The sequence below is a fragment of the Macrobrachium rosenbergii genome, chromosome 41 (assembly GCF_040412425.1).
Source record: "Macrobrachium rosenbergii isolate ZJJX-2024 chromosome 41, ASM4041242v1, whole genome shotgun sequence".
NCBI classification, from domain to species: Eukaryota; Metazoa; Arthropoda; class Malacostraca; order Decapoda; family Palaemonidae; genus Macrobrachium; species Macrobrachium rosenbergii.
Genome location: NC_089781.1, coordinates 79,889,277 through 79,905,847, shown reverse-complemented (window position 1 = coordinate 79,905,847; position 16,571 = coordinate 79,889,277). Strand labels below are relative to the sequence as shown.

Genomic DNA, 16,571 nt, shown 5'->3' with positions numbered 1-16,571 from the left:
AAACGGAAGCCTGAGGTCCTTGAGGCAATGAAGAATCTGACCGCCATTTGCCGCCCTTGCTAGCCAATGACTTGCAATGGCAAATGTAATCCTCCATCTGTTCCACCATCCAATCGGTGCATTCATCACAACGCATTTGTACATTACATTGAACCTTAATACATGCCTGACAAATAGTGTCTCTATCATGTCTCAAAGTACTCATCCGTTTCTTGCAGGATGAACAGGAATGATGAGTGCCAGCATCCACAGTCGTAGGGGCAGACGAAGTCGAGGCCGAAGGCGCGGTAGTGGCAGGAGAAGAGGAAGACTTGTCCATGATGACCAATTGAGTTTCAAGAACCGGAGAATCCAAGTCCAAAAACACTCCACTACGAAATATCTAGAAAATGCTGAGAAATCCAAGCAGAAGGTCGTAAATCCGGGAGAAAACCCAGTAAATCCAGTCCAGAAATCCCAAATACCAAAGAGAAGTCGGGCAATCGGATTAAATCTCGCCCTGCTGAAGGGAACAACTATTCAGCAGCGCGAATAGTTGACGAAAGTGGGCGTTTCGGCACATACCTGTGTCAGTGTTACCAACCGTTTGTTGTGGTAGCTCAGTGACAAGATTTTACATGCAGCGTTGGTAACGCTGGCAGTTAAAATTCCCAATAGTGGGATTGGTAATTGAGGTTGTTCGGGCTAGTGGGATTAAGGGCGAATTCAGGTGTTCAGGAAGTGTATTGCAATTTTACTATTTGGTGGAAGTAAGTCAACATCATCATTATAAGATGCCATTATGTATCTCAATAAAAAAGCACAATACAACAAAATATGACAAACACTCTTTACCAGCGCTACAACACTCTTGTCCTCAAGGAAATAAAAGGCTCCCTTGTCCCCACTCCCCTGAAGAAAAGTTTTCATTTTGCCATTTATATACCTACATTCAAAGGAAATCTGGCATCTTTTTCTTTTAACTGTGAGCTGAATGGTTAGTGAGAATGTTGGTGTTATTCACGCAAAGCTGAAAGGAGGGACTAAATTTGAAAATAAAGTATCAATGATATTGTCATCGTCCTTATGCAACAAATAAAGCATCGATATTAGTGACGCACAGCACCTCGTGGTTAAATTATTCATTCAATACACATTTACCCATATAATATCGAATGTACAGGTTACCAGTAGAAAAAATTTATAGCTTCACGAGTGGCTGTGGACAAACCGACAGGGACACAGATGTAGAGTGAACACACACAGTAGATTAAGACTTTTGTGAGGGTTCAGTGGAAATCAAATTGCAGGCACTAAAACCTTGACAAATATGGTTATTTCATGTAAACACCAGCCTGTGGACAGAAAATCATGCCCTGCTCATAAATGAATGGTACAATTCTAAATCAATTTTTTTATGAACTACCTGTTTTCCAAAAGGTCTGGAACAAAAATATTTTTGGCTGAAGAAGCAGTCTTGCTGGGGGCAAGTCAGGATAAAGACATTAAAACAAGAGGGTTGGTTGCTACATCAATAAGACCTACTTTCAACTGTACATGAAGTTGGGAATCCATGAGGCAGTAAACTGATAAGTGTTGAGTATTCTTACAACACCCTGAACCAGTTAAGTGATGGTCAGCAGTGGATGCATAAGTAAAAATGCTATGTAAATAACATAAAATATTGGAAAGCAAAAAAAATTGCAAAACAGAACTATAAGGACAAGAGAAATCTCAAGAAATCCAGAAGAGATTAATACAAACTTTAAACAAATTGCATAACTTCAAGCTTTCACATACACAATTTATATGGGAGTGAAGTCTACTAATCTAAGAAGTATGAAGATCTAGAATTCAAAATTGTCAAGTATTCCATTGCATTCCTCTCAATCTCCTTTATTCAGTTTTTCTGAGTATATCTTTAGATATTTTGTATACATTATCTTATAGGTTTAGGTCATTCTTGTCTCATTTCTCAACAAATTTATAATATTTCCTCTTTTTAAATTATTTTTTTATGACTAGTTTTGTTTTTCATCTCCAGTTTTAGTTTTTGTAAAAATCATCAGGGATTACTGAGGTCTAGATTGGAGAAGGTTTACTTGACGTGATAATGAAAGTCAATTTCAAATGAACTTTTTAAAAACACCTAAATATAAACTACAAAGGTTAAGTATAATAAACAATTTATCAAAATACATTAAATATACATCCATTACCATCTATTAAAAAAGTTCATTTAATCTATGAATCTCTTATATCACTGAAATAAATTACGTAAATGTCAACTGAAAATAATGATCTCAGAAAAACTAAGACTAAGCATGAGTTAACTCAAATGAAGTTGACTGGAAGTCTGTAACTATAATAATCCTGACCTTTGATTTATGTGCAAATCAGCCTTCTTTGCATGATACCATGCTTTTGCTTCAACCAGTAAATTTAATGTGTCATTTAATATTATATGCATTATTAGAGAGGGCTACCATTTACAGAGGATTTTTTTTTTATGATACAATCATGACCACTGGTCACACCAGCTACTACAGTGGTGGTGAATATGTTAATATGTCATGAGTGGGTGTTTGGTGACTGAGTGGCTACTATTGGCAAAAATCTTTATAATAATAATAATAATAATAATAATAATAATAATAATAATAATAATAATAATAATAATAATAATAATAATTAGCACTACACTGACTGTTTAATCTTCTTCAAATGTGATAATCTTGCCAGTAGCAGCTGCAAGATCTTAAGATTCATCCGAACTATGGGAATGAAAGACATACTACTACTCTATTTGTCTCTCCTGTGATACTCATGCTTTATCAACTGTAGGTACTTATTACAGTTTCAAATTATGCAAGATGAAGCATCTAGATTCTTGTTCACGATCCTTTTGCATCTTTATTACAAGGTTAGCAATAGGTTCTTAGTTGAGTTATATCACCAGATGCATCATCACTTGTCAAACTACACCATCTTTCAACTAAATAAACTGCTCACTATTCTATTATCAAAATGTTTAAGAAGCTGAATTATGAAAGTTTGGTCTAATAATCTGGCACTGGAACTGTTTGGTTACTCAGTACCACGATGAAAAATGACCAACAGATGAAACTGATATATCAATTACTAATAACTTATTATTATTACTAAGAAGATAAACCCCTATTCATACAGAAAAAGCCTACAGGGGGCATTGAGTTGAAATTCAAGCTCCCAAAGAATTGTTAGCTATCAAACAAAAATGCCAGTTGCTCAATACTTCTTTCAGCTACTGAGGACTATCTAACTAACAACACAACACACCAATCAATTATAGATATTAAAATGATATTTTAATGATAAAATAAAGTTTGTTCATACTTACCTGGCAGATATACAGTATATATAGCTGTATTTCTCCGAATCCGACAGAATTTCAAAAACTCGCGGCACACGCAGTGTGGCCAGGTGGTTAGTACTCATTCCCGCCGCTGGGAGGCGGGTATCGGGAACCATTCCCATTTTCTATTCAGATTTTCTAGTGCCACTGTCTCCTGAGGGGAGGTGGGTGGGCACTATGATTATATATATCTGCCAGGTAAGTATGAACAAACTTTATTTTATCATTAAAATATCATTTTGTTCATGAGACTTACCTGTCAGATATATATATAGCTGAATCCCACCATTGGAGGTGGGAAGAGACAGAATAGGATTTAGGAAACAAATAAATGTAGGCGATTGATGCCTTGGTTCCTTACCTGTTAGCATAGCTGACTTTGAGGTTACTGTCACCCAAGCCTGCTTCTGCTTTACTAGAGTCTCCAGCAAGGTAGTGACCTATATAGCTGGTGAGTTCTAGATGATCTATCCACGGGGGCATGACCACAATGGGACTAGATCATACGACCATACTGAGAGGGCAGAAGGAGCAATGACCAACCACCTGACCGAGCCTATCTAAGTCATTGAACCTAACATAGGCTAATGACTGGGACGTCCACCTTCGGTGGCCACCCAACAACCAAAAACACAAAAGCAAGACTAAAAATACTTCCTAACCTCTAAAGGATAGGATGAGTATTGCTCTCTTCCCCAACATTGTGTCTGCGGAAACGTATGGTCCTAGCGAAGAGCAGTCTTCAAAGTCGTCTTCACATCCCAAAAGTAATGCGGTTAAACACTGAATTACTTCGCCAAAAGGTGGTACCCAGAAGATCGTTAAGGGACATGTTCTTCTGAAAGCCACCGAAGTCGCAATGGCTCTCACTTCATGAGCCTTGACTTTCAGAAGTCTCATGTCGCTGTCTTGGCAGGTAGAATGAGCCTCTCTGACTGTGCTTCTTAAAAAGAATGCCAGAGCATTCTTGGACATTGGTAAGTCAGGTCTTCTAACCGAACACCACAGATTGTCCGACGGGCCTCGACTTTCTTTCGTCCTGGCCAAGTAGAATTTGAGAGCCCTGACAGGGCACAGGACTCTCTCTGACTCTTGCCCAAGAATCCCTGTCAAACCCTTGATCTCAAAAGTCTTGGGCCAAGGGTCTGAAGGATTTTCGTTCTTGGCGAGGAACATAGGACTTAGGGAGCACACGGCATTGGGCCCTCTAAAGCCAATGTGCTTGCTGATGGCTTGAACTTCACTAACTCTCTTCGCCGTCGCCAGAGCAGTTAGGAAAATAGCCTTCCTTGTCACATTCTTGAGGGATGCCAAAGACAGAGGCTCAAAAGTATTTGACATTAGAAACTTCAGGACTACATCCAGGTTCCAGGGAGGCGTCCTGGGTTGAGGAATCTTGACAGTCTCAAAGGATCTCAAGAGATCGTGAAGATCCTTGTTGTTGTCGGCAAGTCTAGGCCTCTATGTCTGAAGACTGCCGACAGCATACTTCTATAGCCTTTAATTGTTGAGACTGCCAGCTTTTCCTTCTCTCGGAGATGAAGCAGGAAGTCTGCTATTTGCGGACACAGAGGTCGTGGTTGAGGAAATCCCATTGCTCCTGCACCATTTCCTGAAATTGGCCCACTTAGATTGATAGACCATATTGGAGGAGGGTCTCCTGGCACTGGCGATAGCCCTTGCCACTGCTCTAAAAACCCCTCGCTCTTGCCAACTTCGTGATAGTCTGAATGCAGTTAGACTCAGAGCGGGAGGTTTTTGTGGTATCTTTCGAAATGGGGCTGCCTGAGCAGATCTACCTCAGGGGAAGCATCCTTGGGAAGTCCACCAGGAAGGCCATGACCTCTGTGAACCATTCTGCCGCTGGCCAAAAAGGGGCGATTAATGTCATCCTCGTCCCTTCCGACGGTGAGAACTTCCTGATTACCTCCCCCAGAATCTTGAAGGGAGGAAAGGCGTAGAGATCCAAACCTTTCCAGTCCCAGAGGAGGGCATCTACTGCTACTGCTCCTGGATCTAGAACGGGAGAGCAGTATAGAGGGAGCCTCTTTGTCCTGGACGTCGCAAAGAGGTCCACCAAGGGACGTCCCCATAACCTCCACAGCTCCTGACACACCTCCTCATGAAGGGTCCACTTGGTTGGTAGAAGTTGACGCTGCCGACTGAGAAGGTCCGCGCGGATATTCTCCACGCCTGCAACGAACCTTGTAAGGATCGTGATCCCCCGTGCATGGGTCCAAAGCAGGATTTCCTTCGCCAGGGTGAAAAGGGAACGGGAGCGAGTTCCTCCCTGTTTCTTGAGGTAAGCCAGGGCTGTGGTGTTGTCGGAATTTACTTGTACCACTCGGCCTGACACTTGGCTCAAAAGAATTGAAGGGCCAGCAGGATCGCCCCTAATTCCTTGAGATTGATGTGCCAGGACACCTGTTCCCCTCTCCAGGTGCCTGACACTTCTTCCCCTCCTAGTGTTGCTCCCCATCCCTCCCCTGGACGCTGGGCCGGAAAACAACACTAGGTCGGGCTCTGAAGGCGAGAGAAACCCCTTCTGCCAACCTCGAGGGGTCGAGCCACCACCTCAGGTGATTCTTGACAATGGGAGAGATCTTCAGGGTCTCCTCCAGATTCTCCTTGTCCATCCAGTTTTCCGCCAGGAAAAACTGGAGCAGCCTGAGATGAAGTCTCCCCAGGGAAACAAACTTCTCCAGCGAGGAAATGGTCCCCAGCAAACTCATCCATTTCCTCACCGAGCATGTTTCCTTCCCTAGAAAGGACGAGACTTTTCTAAGCATTGCTGCTGACGTTCCTGGGATGGAAAAGCTTGAAAAGCCACTGAATCCATCTGAATCCCCAGATAGAAGATGGACTGCGCCGGGATCAAATGGGACTTTTCTTCGCTCACTAGAAGTCCTAGGGACTTCGTCAACTCTAAAGTCGAATTCAGGTCCTCCAGACACTTTGACTGAGAAGAGGTTCGGATGAGCCAATCGTCCAGGTAAAGCGAGATACGAATACCCGCCAAGTGAAGCCATCTCGCCACATTTCTCATGATAACCGTGAAGATCATGGGAGCTGTGCTTAGTCCGAAGCAAAGAGCTCTGAATTGAAAGACTCGTCCCCAGTACAAACCTCAGGTACTTCCTTGACTGGGGATGTATGGGAACGTGAAAGTAAGCGTCCTGTAAGTCCAGAGAGACCATCCAATCTCCTGGTCTTAACGCTCCTAGAACAGACTGGGACGTTTCCATCTTGAACTTTTCCTTCACTACGAAGCGGTTCAGTCTGCTCACATCTAGGACTGGTCTCCATCCTCCCGACTGTTTCGGAACTAGGAACAGTCGGTTGTAGAATCCCGGGGAGTCCAGCTCCAGGACTTGCTCCATGGCTCCTTTTTCGAGCATTTGCTCCAAAAGGTTGAACAGGATCTGTTGCTTCTCTTGATGGTAGGAGGGCGACAGATCCCTGGGCGACGTGCACAGGGGTGGCGAGTCAAGAAAGGGGATCTTGTATCCTTTCTCGAGAACTTCGAGGGACCAGGTGTCCGCCCCCCTCGCTCTCCAGGCTCCCGCAAATGAAAGAAGCCTGGCTCCCACAGGTGTCTGGAGGCGCTGAAAGTAACTTTTTGCCCCTAGGTTTTGATGGGGCTGCGCCTCTGGAAAAATCTCTTCCTCATGGAGACGATCTCGAGGAAGAAGCTCCTCCACGAAAGGGCTTCTTCTTCTTGGAGGTCGGACCCGATGACGACGTAGAAGGGACTGCTGGGCGTCTAGACGAGTGGGCCAAGAGGTCTTGAGTGGCCTTCTCCTTTAGACTAGCGGCGAGGTCCTTGATTAAAGACTGGGGGAAGAGATGGCTCGACAAAGGGGCGAACAATAATTCTGCCCTCTGCGACGGAGAAACTGACTTAGATGTAAAATTACAGTACAAGGCGCTCTTCTTCAAGAGGCCCGTACAAAAGTGGGAAGCCAGTTCCTCTGAGCCATCCCTGACGGCCTTGTCCATGCAGTTTAACACGTTGGACAGCTCCCCCAGGCTGATTGAGTCAGGGCTTCTAAGCTTGACGTCCAAAGCTCCCAAACGCCAGTCAAGAAATTGAAAACCTCCATGGTGCGGAATAGTCCCTTCAGATGATGGTCTGTCTCTGACATCGTCCAAGACACCTTAGCTGCAGACAGGAGGGACCTTCTAGGAGCGTCGACTAGGCTGGCGAAATCTCCCTGAGACGAAGAAGGAACTCTTGAGCCGACGTCCTCTCCTGTCTCGTACCACATACCAGCCTTGCCGCTAAGCTTGGACGGAGGCAGGGCAAAAGAAGTCTTGCCTTGGGTCTTCCTTTCCTCCATCCAGGTGTTAACCTTCTTGAAGGCCTTCTTCGTAGCAAGAGATGAAATCATTTTAACAAACCCCGGCGCTCTCCTCGTCTTGGACGAAGCTAACTGCGAAGGAGGAGAGAGAGGAGCCGAGGGTTTGAACTTGTCACCGAACAAGTCCTTAAGAAGACCAGTCAACACCTGGTAGTTGGAAGACGAGGAAGCAGAAGGTTGCTCAATATCCGCAGGCTCCGACTCGCCAGAGACTTCTCCCTCTTCAATGGAGAAACCAGTCACCCAAAACCTTAGGAGAACGAAGGCCTTGGGGTCCAATACGGAGGAGGGATCTTCTCTTCCCTGCAGGCTCTGATTGCTCTGGAGCATCCCGATGAGCAACTAAAGAGGCGTCCTGGCGAGCGTCCTGACGAGCGTCCAGCCTGGCGTCCAGCCGAGCGTCCGGCCGAGTGTCCTGCACGGTAGCGAGAGGAGCGTCCTGACGAGCAGCTACCGAGGCGCCCCTGGATAGCTGCTTTTACGGCGCCACGTTGTTGACGAACGTTACGATGGTGAACCAGCGAGCCGTGAGGACGACAGGGGCGAGGAAGCAGGTGACGGAGACGAAGAAAAAGGCGCAGGAGAGGGGGACTTTCTGGACCTCTTGATAGGCAGCTTCGAGTCCTTGCGTCGACGACGCGGTTCTGCTTCCCTCTCTGCAAGAAGAGAAGCCAACTGACGCTGCATATCCAGCAAAATTTTCTTGGAGGGAGAGGTCTCCTTTTCGGGGGAAGAGCTGATCCTGTGAGAAGACGAGGGGCGAGGGGACGCCTTCTTCCTCCTCACGGGAGCTAAAACAGCTCTCTCCCTGGAGCGACTGGGGCGCTCACAAACGTCCTCCTCTGACGACGTCCTGGTCCTCTTCTGTGGTGGGAAAGCGTCAAAACACTCCGATGACGATGAAACAATGCCTTGCGAAAGCTGACGTGAAGCGTCCTCTTCTCTGAGGCTCCTCTTCAACGGGTGAGAGTCCTTCCGAGAGCTCCACCCCCTTACGAGGAGGACGCCGGAGGACGAGAAGCAGTCCTTAGGATACGTGCGGAGCACGATCCTCCTTTGGCAGCCTGGGAAGCGACAACAGGTCCTGCCGAAGGGACGCCAGATCGGTGGGAAGCCCCCGTAACCCTCTTACGGCTTTCGACATGCCTTCTCCCCGAGTCCTGGGAGTCTGACAGAGGTCCAGGCCTAGAAGCATTATGGGGCCGATCTGACGCCCCCTCCACAACACTAGGGGGAACACTACACTTCACTGCACTTTGAAGCGACGTCACTTTAGATTCCAGAGCACGGATGGTGTTCATAATCTCCGTCAGGGCCAAACCTTCCGCAGACACAACCTCAGGGCCCGAAGGCAAAACCACAGGGATAGGTGAAACTATGTCTACATTTGGGTTATCAGGAGAGGAATTAGTACCCTGACTCTTACAAACACTCCTGGAGGAAGACCTCCAGATCCTGTCACGCTCCAACTTACGAACATAGGAATCGTACATCTTCCAGCTCGCATCAGACAAAGACTCACACTCCTTGCAGCGATCATTGATCAAGCATACATGCCCCTACACCTCATGCAAACAGAGTGAGGGTCTACCAAGCTTTCGGTAGCCTCACCTTACACTCACTCACACAACATACTCTAAAGCTAGCAGAACTAGTTCCAGACATTATTCAAAGAGCAATCAATAGCAAATTCAAAAACAGTACTCAAAAAAGCGTATGCCAATCCACAATCCAAAGTCCAAAAACCAAAAGTCAAAGAGAATACTTAAGTGGAAACATTGAGTTAACGAAATCCAGAGACGGAGGTACTGAAAACAGACTGATGTTGACAGTACCGGCGACAGAGAAAATCTGAATAGAAAATGGGAATGGTTCCCGATACCCGCCTCCCAGCGGCGGGAATGAGTACTAACCACCTGGCCACACTGCGTGTGCCGTGAGTTTTTGAAATTCTGTCGGATTCAGAGAAATACAGCTATATATATATCTGACAGGTAAGTCTCATGAACAAATTACAATTTTTTAAGAATTTTATACCTGGGTTAATTGAAAATGATGAATATTCTGACAAAATGTAACTGATTTGTTCCAAAACCCGATATTCATTGTCAATTATATTTTTTATATTCACACAAAAAAGTTACTTTACATTCTGTACATATAGGGACTGGATCATGTGGGCTATTTGTCAGATATCTACAGGTCATACTGGAGTGACCAATTCTAGGATGAGTAAAAAATATTTGAGTGCTGATTACTTTTGACATGAAAACACACCATTCAAGGCAGTACGGTTATAGCTTAAGTAAAGTATGAAATCTGTACACTGCATGGACATATGCATAAAAGGAAAATACTTAAAACCCACTTACTTGCCACTCCATCTTGAGGTGGTCAAATTAAGGCAATGAAGATCATTCATACGATCATTCTTGAAACGTCCACCAAATATGTACACCGTATCACCCACAATGTCAGCTGTATGGGCCGCTCTTGGCGATGGCCTTGGTCCATATGTCTGCGGCCATACCCAGGTATTTGTGTCTGATAAAAAGTTATTCTACATTTAATACACCTTACCTTATATAACACTTAGGCCAAATCCAAAAGCTAGTTATAAAGCCAAAGATAGCTGAGAACTGATTATTCAAAATTTTATTTCTATCATTAACTTAATATTCTCTGAAGAAAAAACAACACCAGTAAATCATTTGCATTTATATCTTGGACAGAAATTAGTATACAAGCACTACATGCACATTTATTGTGTGTACAAAAATATATGTTTACTAACAATGAACCTCAATTTATCATCATAATTTGCAAAAAGTGAATAACATAATGCTGGAAATGATTAATAATGTCCTTTATTCATTACGACGAGTTAAGCTAATGACAGCAGGAGCAATGTATTGTGGTGGGGTGTGGGGATGGCTTTCCTAAAATGTCAGGGTTCACAAAATCATTGAGGTTCTTTGTACATTTAGAAAAAGGATTAATAATAAATAATTTAACAAGACCACCACGTTAAAATTCTTAGCTCTCATAGGGCTGGCAAAAAAATGAAAACTTACCAATATCATAATAAACAAGTTGATCATTCCACCCTCGGCTATGAACACCATCACGAACAAATCTAACTTTCATTTTGGCAATAGGACCCAAATCATCCGCAGGACCAAAACCTCCAAAGACATAAAATCTGAAAGAGATACAAATAAGTCAGTTAAAATCAAACAAACTTAACAATTTATTTAGTGGAAGAATGGTTACCTGTGAGATGAAATGAACAATGATTCAACAGTCAAAAGTATTACTAATCTATGGTGTCAGCAGAATTATTACTTCATAAACAACACTGCACCAATTTGAATACCCCCTGTACATTGAGCCAAATGCATTAAGACACTGAAACTAAATTTGAAATTCTTATTAAAACTGCATTAGGAAAAAATAGCATGCTTTTGTGCTTAAAAACTACTAAAAATATATTTAACTTGTAAGAAATAGTATACCTAAATCATCCATAAAATGACATTGTCTGAATACATTTGTGACATACAAAATTGTAATGTAATAAATTATTTTGGCTCCTGACATACAATACACTAAGTTTTACCATTTCTACTCCTCTCTGCTCAATTTATGATCTATTATTTGTCTTACTGTTAATAACAATCAGGAAAAGTAAAGGAGTAATATGAAGAAAGGTAATTACCACCCTGGAAAAAACATCTACTCAACCTAGGCCAATCAGTGTGGTAGAAATGCCCACATACTATCCAGCATAAACTGCTTTTCAATTAGCTGGCAAATTTTCACCCAAAAATATACAACTGAAATTATTCTATGATGACCAAAACAACTAAAGTGTAATCAAGGAAAACAGTCATCACAAGGGAAAGCACCTTACAAATGATGGTTTAAAGTATCGAATAAGAAAGTGTTCTGGTATGTTCTCACCAGACTGCCAAAGGAAAATCTATTTCCACTTTGTTCCTCTATTATACATACATCAATTTCATAAACACTCAAGTTCCTACAAACTCCTTGAATTTTCTCACTCGAGATCCCAATTTATTTATATTAGTTTGGTAATTACTACAAACTTAAAAAGTAGAAAAACTTGCCTGTTTTTGTAAACCCAACATGCTGACTTATCACAGGCCAGTGGTAGGTCTCCTTCAGGATTTAAAAGTTCCCACTTTAGAGTTGGCAAAAACAACCTCCAAAGACAATTTGTAGTTACCGAAAAATCATCCTCTTCATTAGCCCACCCTGAGGGGGAAAACAGTTCAATGGTAATAAATCATAACAAAGAAAAAATTAAAAAATATAATCTTACATTAACACAGTTTTTATTTCACTTTTGCCATTACAGTATGTCTACATGTTTAATGTAGTCTTTCACCAAAGTAATGAAATACTGAATCCTTCACAAAAAGTAACCTGCACTAGAGCAAGCCCTTTAATATCCAAATTATATATTTGATTTTAATCAATACTGTATTTGATTCAATAAGATTAACATCCAAATAATGTACCATCCAATATTATGTATATGTATATATATATATATTGTATATATATATATATATATATATATATATATATATATATATATATATATATATATATATATATATATAGATATATATATATATATATATATATATATATATATTATATATATATATATATATATATATATATATATATATATATTGTATATGTATATATGTATATATATATATATATATATATATATATATATATATATATATATATATATATATATATATATATATATATATATATATATATATATATATATATATATATATATATATATACAGTAGAACCCTGGTCCCCACTGTACCAGAACTCAACATAACCAGATTTTGACGCAAAATGTCGAGTAAATTTTGCGTTGGAGCTCGAACAACAAACCGGAATCCGACCCGATGAACCATATATTTGTAAAAAAAAAAGTTTTGGTCGGCCGCCGCTAGTTGGCATTGTTGATGGTGTTCTTCCCATGCGTATTTAAAACTGTTTAAAGTCCACACACACAGCTGCTGTTGTTTGAAGAAGTACACGCTTGTACAGGTATACAGGTAGTGCTCGAAATTACGATAATTCGACTTTACGATAATTCGCTTACGATGGGATTAGCAATTAATATCGATTTTACAATATTTTGAAAATATGTATTTTTAAATTTCGCGGGCGATCTGGCGCAGGCAACAACGCATACAATCAGGCAGCGATGGTGTATGATACGCTTGGCCTGAGAGGCTGGAATAGGTACATTAATTCAATGAGCCGACCTCACTTGCCCTCGTTGTGTCGGAAGTTAAAATAGGTCAGTGTTCGTTTGCAATTTTTGTGCGTTTGTAAATACAGGTAGTGCACGAAGTGACGATAATTTGCCTTACGATAATTCGAAAGCTTACGATGGAGTTAGCAATTAATACCGGTACGACAATATTTAGAAAATATTTCTAAATTTTGGGCACAAGCAACAGCGTACATACAAATTGCCGTGAGAATCAGGCAGCAAGAAAGACCAACTTACAAAAGACCAACTTCTTTTCTCTCCATCTCTTTATTCCATCTTCTAGTTAAAAAGTAAGAGAATAATAAAAGCATTGTTAGTAACCTTATACTCTTGCGAAAATGCGTACAGCTATAAACAACCGAACGAGACTCTGTTGTTTTGCTAATAACCAAATCGGATAACAACTGTTTTGCTTGTATTTCAACCATCGTACGGTTAAACAATTATCGTAGTTATATTAAAAATGACGTTAAGTACTGATATGTTTTTACACTACCCTTATCCGCTTTGGAGAAAAGATCGGCAAGGAAATATACTGCTGCAGTAAAATTAAGCTGCAAGTTGTAGCTGACGCTGAGAAAAGAATGTTCAAGCTGCTAATGACTATAAATTATCATACATTGGCAACATGGATGAAACTCGACCGCAAATAAAATTGGAAAGTATTTTAATCAAAACTACTGGACATGAAAGAACACATATTACTGCTGTTTTCACGCCGATAAAAGATACATACGAAAAGCTCATTGTATGATGATGAAATCAAGAGAAAATAGCGAACGGAATCTTGATTTTTTTTTTTACACAAAACAAAGGGCCAGCCGCCAACGTCATGTATTAACGAAAAAATGGCTAAAATAATTTCTGCAACGACATATTTAAGTTATATTTCGACATAAAAACACTTCTTCGTATAATGAAAAATACACATGTCCCTTATAAATAAAGTATCTAGAGATTCATTTACGCTAACTTGAAGCAAGAAATGCCCTCTGAACCGAGTTAAATGCATCGAAATAAAGATCGCGTGATCGATTCCGAAACCAAAACATTTGATCACTATAATCGGAATTTATAATGCAAAAGCAGTATAAGAATATTTACGATTGGATACAGTGTAGTAAAGCATAACATTTTAAAAGATCCATGGAAAAGATGCACATTCGTTATTTTGATGTTTGTATAATACGGTGGTGTTATGTGAAAATAGAATACAGTATAATGTAGGCTAGGCTACCGTATATGATATACGAAAGTGGAGGCCAAGCCTTGTTTGTTATTCAATTTCTCTTAATACTGGCTTATCATGTCAGTCTGCATCGAACCTGCAGAATTAGCTGACACTAATAATTACTATACCATATATGTATAAAGTATACTGTGTAGTGTAGGCTAGGCTACCATATATGTATAGATGGTACTGATTACCCTAGTGTAGGCTAGCCATATTCAGTTAGATTTTTTCAACAAACGATGGGTTTTTTGGAACCTAACCCCATCGTAAGTAGGGGAATACCTGTACAGTATCATCATTTTTTTGGCTTTCTGCACTGAATTTTCATCCAATCATGGGTCCCAATATGTTAGGGTATCATAATATTTATTGAAAGATGTTTTACAGTGATTTTGTATACTATTCCTGTAGACTCTGTATGAAATTTACCATAAATACAGAACATAAACAACGTTTATGTACTTAGTACCGCAACACGCCACCAGGGTGGCACTTTGGTTTGTTGACATCTGCTCATGCCACAAGTTGCCAAGTGCCGACGTAACTTAAGAAATTTTTCTTAATTTTATGATAACAGACATACAGTAATTTGGCTTATAAATACTGTATTATTAATTTACTGTAATAATCAGGCTTGTTTTTCAATGTTATTATTATCAACAACAGTATTTGTGTGTACCCATTACAGTACATTCTGGTAGTGCCTATAGGCTACCTAGCCTAGCCTGTGGTGCTCGGTCTACCATCAGTAATATGGTCGCATTGGTCGTAAGCCAATTTTTTTGATAGAGTATGCATTTAAAAATGTAAAAAGTGCTTCTGATACGGTAAGTTATTTAACTCTGAAATTATTTAATTATAATTTGTGTAATGTTTTGTATAAAATGCAAGGTTGGGGAAATGACTGGTGGTCAGGAATGGATTAATCCATTTTCAGTTATTTCTTATGGGAGAAATTGATTCAGAATTCGACTAAATCGAATCTCGATGCTTCTTCTGGAACGGATTAGCGTCGAGGACCGGGGTTCTACTATGTGTGTGTGTGTACGTGTGTGTGTGTGTGTGTATATATATATATATATATTATTTGTATTAAAACCCTGACAAATCTTATATACAGTAGCCTGATTCTAGTGTTTTTGTTCTACCATGACAGACGAAACTATTCAGAGGGAATGGGAGGAGGGGAACACCACAATAAATAAGATGTCTGAATTTCCAGAACACAATTATTCAAACTTCTCTGAGCCTTTGATAAGTACAAACCTTGCTTTACTTGTGCCGAATCATTACATAAGTGCAATAATTTAGAGACCACTGAGACACATTGTAGAGCTAAACACTTCAAGTGCACCCACCCTCAGGGGACCTTGGAGATGGTACGACACACTTAATTTTTACTGATCTACAGTAGAACTGACATTCTTGAAAATCCTAGATTTGCTCACCAAAAAGTAGTGAAAACCATGACGTACTGTGAGAGAAGGTCAGAATGAGTGCCAGGTGATGTCCTTGACAATAAACAGATGGATATTGTGGATGAAAATTGTGGATAATAAAAGGGATAGCTAATCACTTTCATCCAAACACATTAGGCCTTCTAATTACATGTCCATGAAGCTGTCAGATTACATCTCCACCCCAGAAACACTGGCTATGGCAAGGGCATAGTCATATAACCATGCAATACAGTATACTACTGCACACCCTTCAAGAAACTCTCTCATGAAAAGGATGTTTGTAGGCAGATTTTATGTGGAGATGGAATTTCTAAGGGATTTTTTACAGCATACTCATAAGTATGAAGAGTCCTTGGGGACCTGGTCTACTGACTTCAACATATTTAGGTATAGTGCTTCTTTATGGACATCACAGAGTACAGTAGAGGATCATCTTCCACTTTCACTACATGATCTGACAAGGTTATGTAGCAAAAGGAGCCACTTCATCATAGAACAAGACAAGAAATGATTCCCCACACAGAATTCAAGCATAAGGAAGATACTGATGAATAGCTTTTGGTATAAGTAGCCTCAGATGACACTTCATCAAACTTGATGACCCTAATGGTAGAAGCAGTCTCAGGTGAGAATCATCATACAAAATAAATTCTCCAACAAAGCCTGATTCAAGAGCTAATGTGGTTTCCTTGTGGAATTCCACAGGAATGCATGAAACCTCAATCCAGAAATCTGAGAGGAAGTTAGATACCTAATTCTAGTCAATCAGATAGTCCCACCTTCTACATGGTCATCAGTACTG

The 16,571-nt window shown here is 40.7% G+C and overlaps 1 protein-coding gene across 5 annotated transcripts in view; it reads right to left on the bottom strand.

The window, feature by feature from the left end:
- The window catches only part of LOC136826915 (kelch domain-containing protein 2-like), a 101,512-nt gene that overhangs the window by 63,537 nt on the left and 21,404 nt on the right, over positions 1-16,571 (bottom strand). For all 5 annotated transcript variants that reach the window (XR_010849755.1, XR_010849754.1, XR_010849753.1 and 2 more), the window contains exons 4-6: positions 11,865-12,012; positions 10,809-10,936; positions 10,107-10,278 (exon numbers count right to left, since the gene is read on the bottom strand). Coding sequence is in view for 2 of the 5 variants with exons in the window: in XM_067084457.1 (XP_066940558.1) it covers positions 10,107-10,278; positions 10,809-10,936; positions 11,865-12,012 (448 nt within the window). In the remaining 3 variants the exon portion in view is untranslated. The remainder of the gene's footprint in view (positions 1-10,106; positions 10,279-10,808; positions 10,937-11,864; positions 12,013-16,571) is intronic.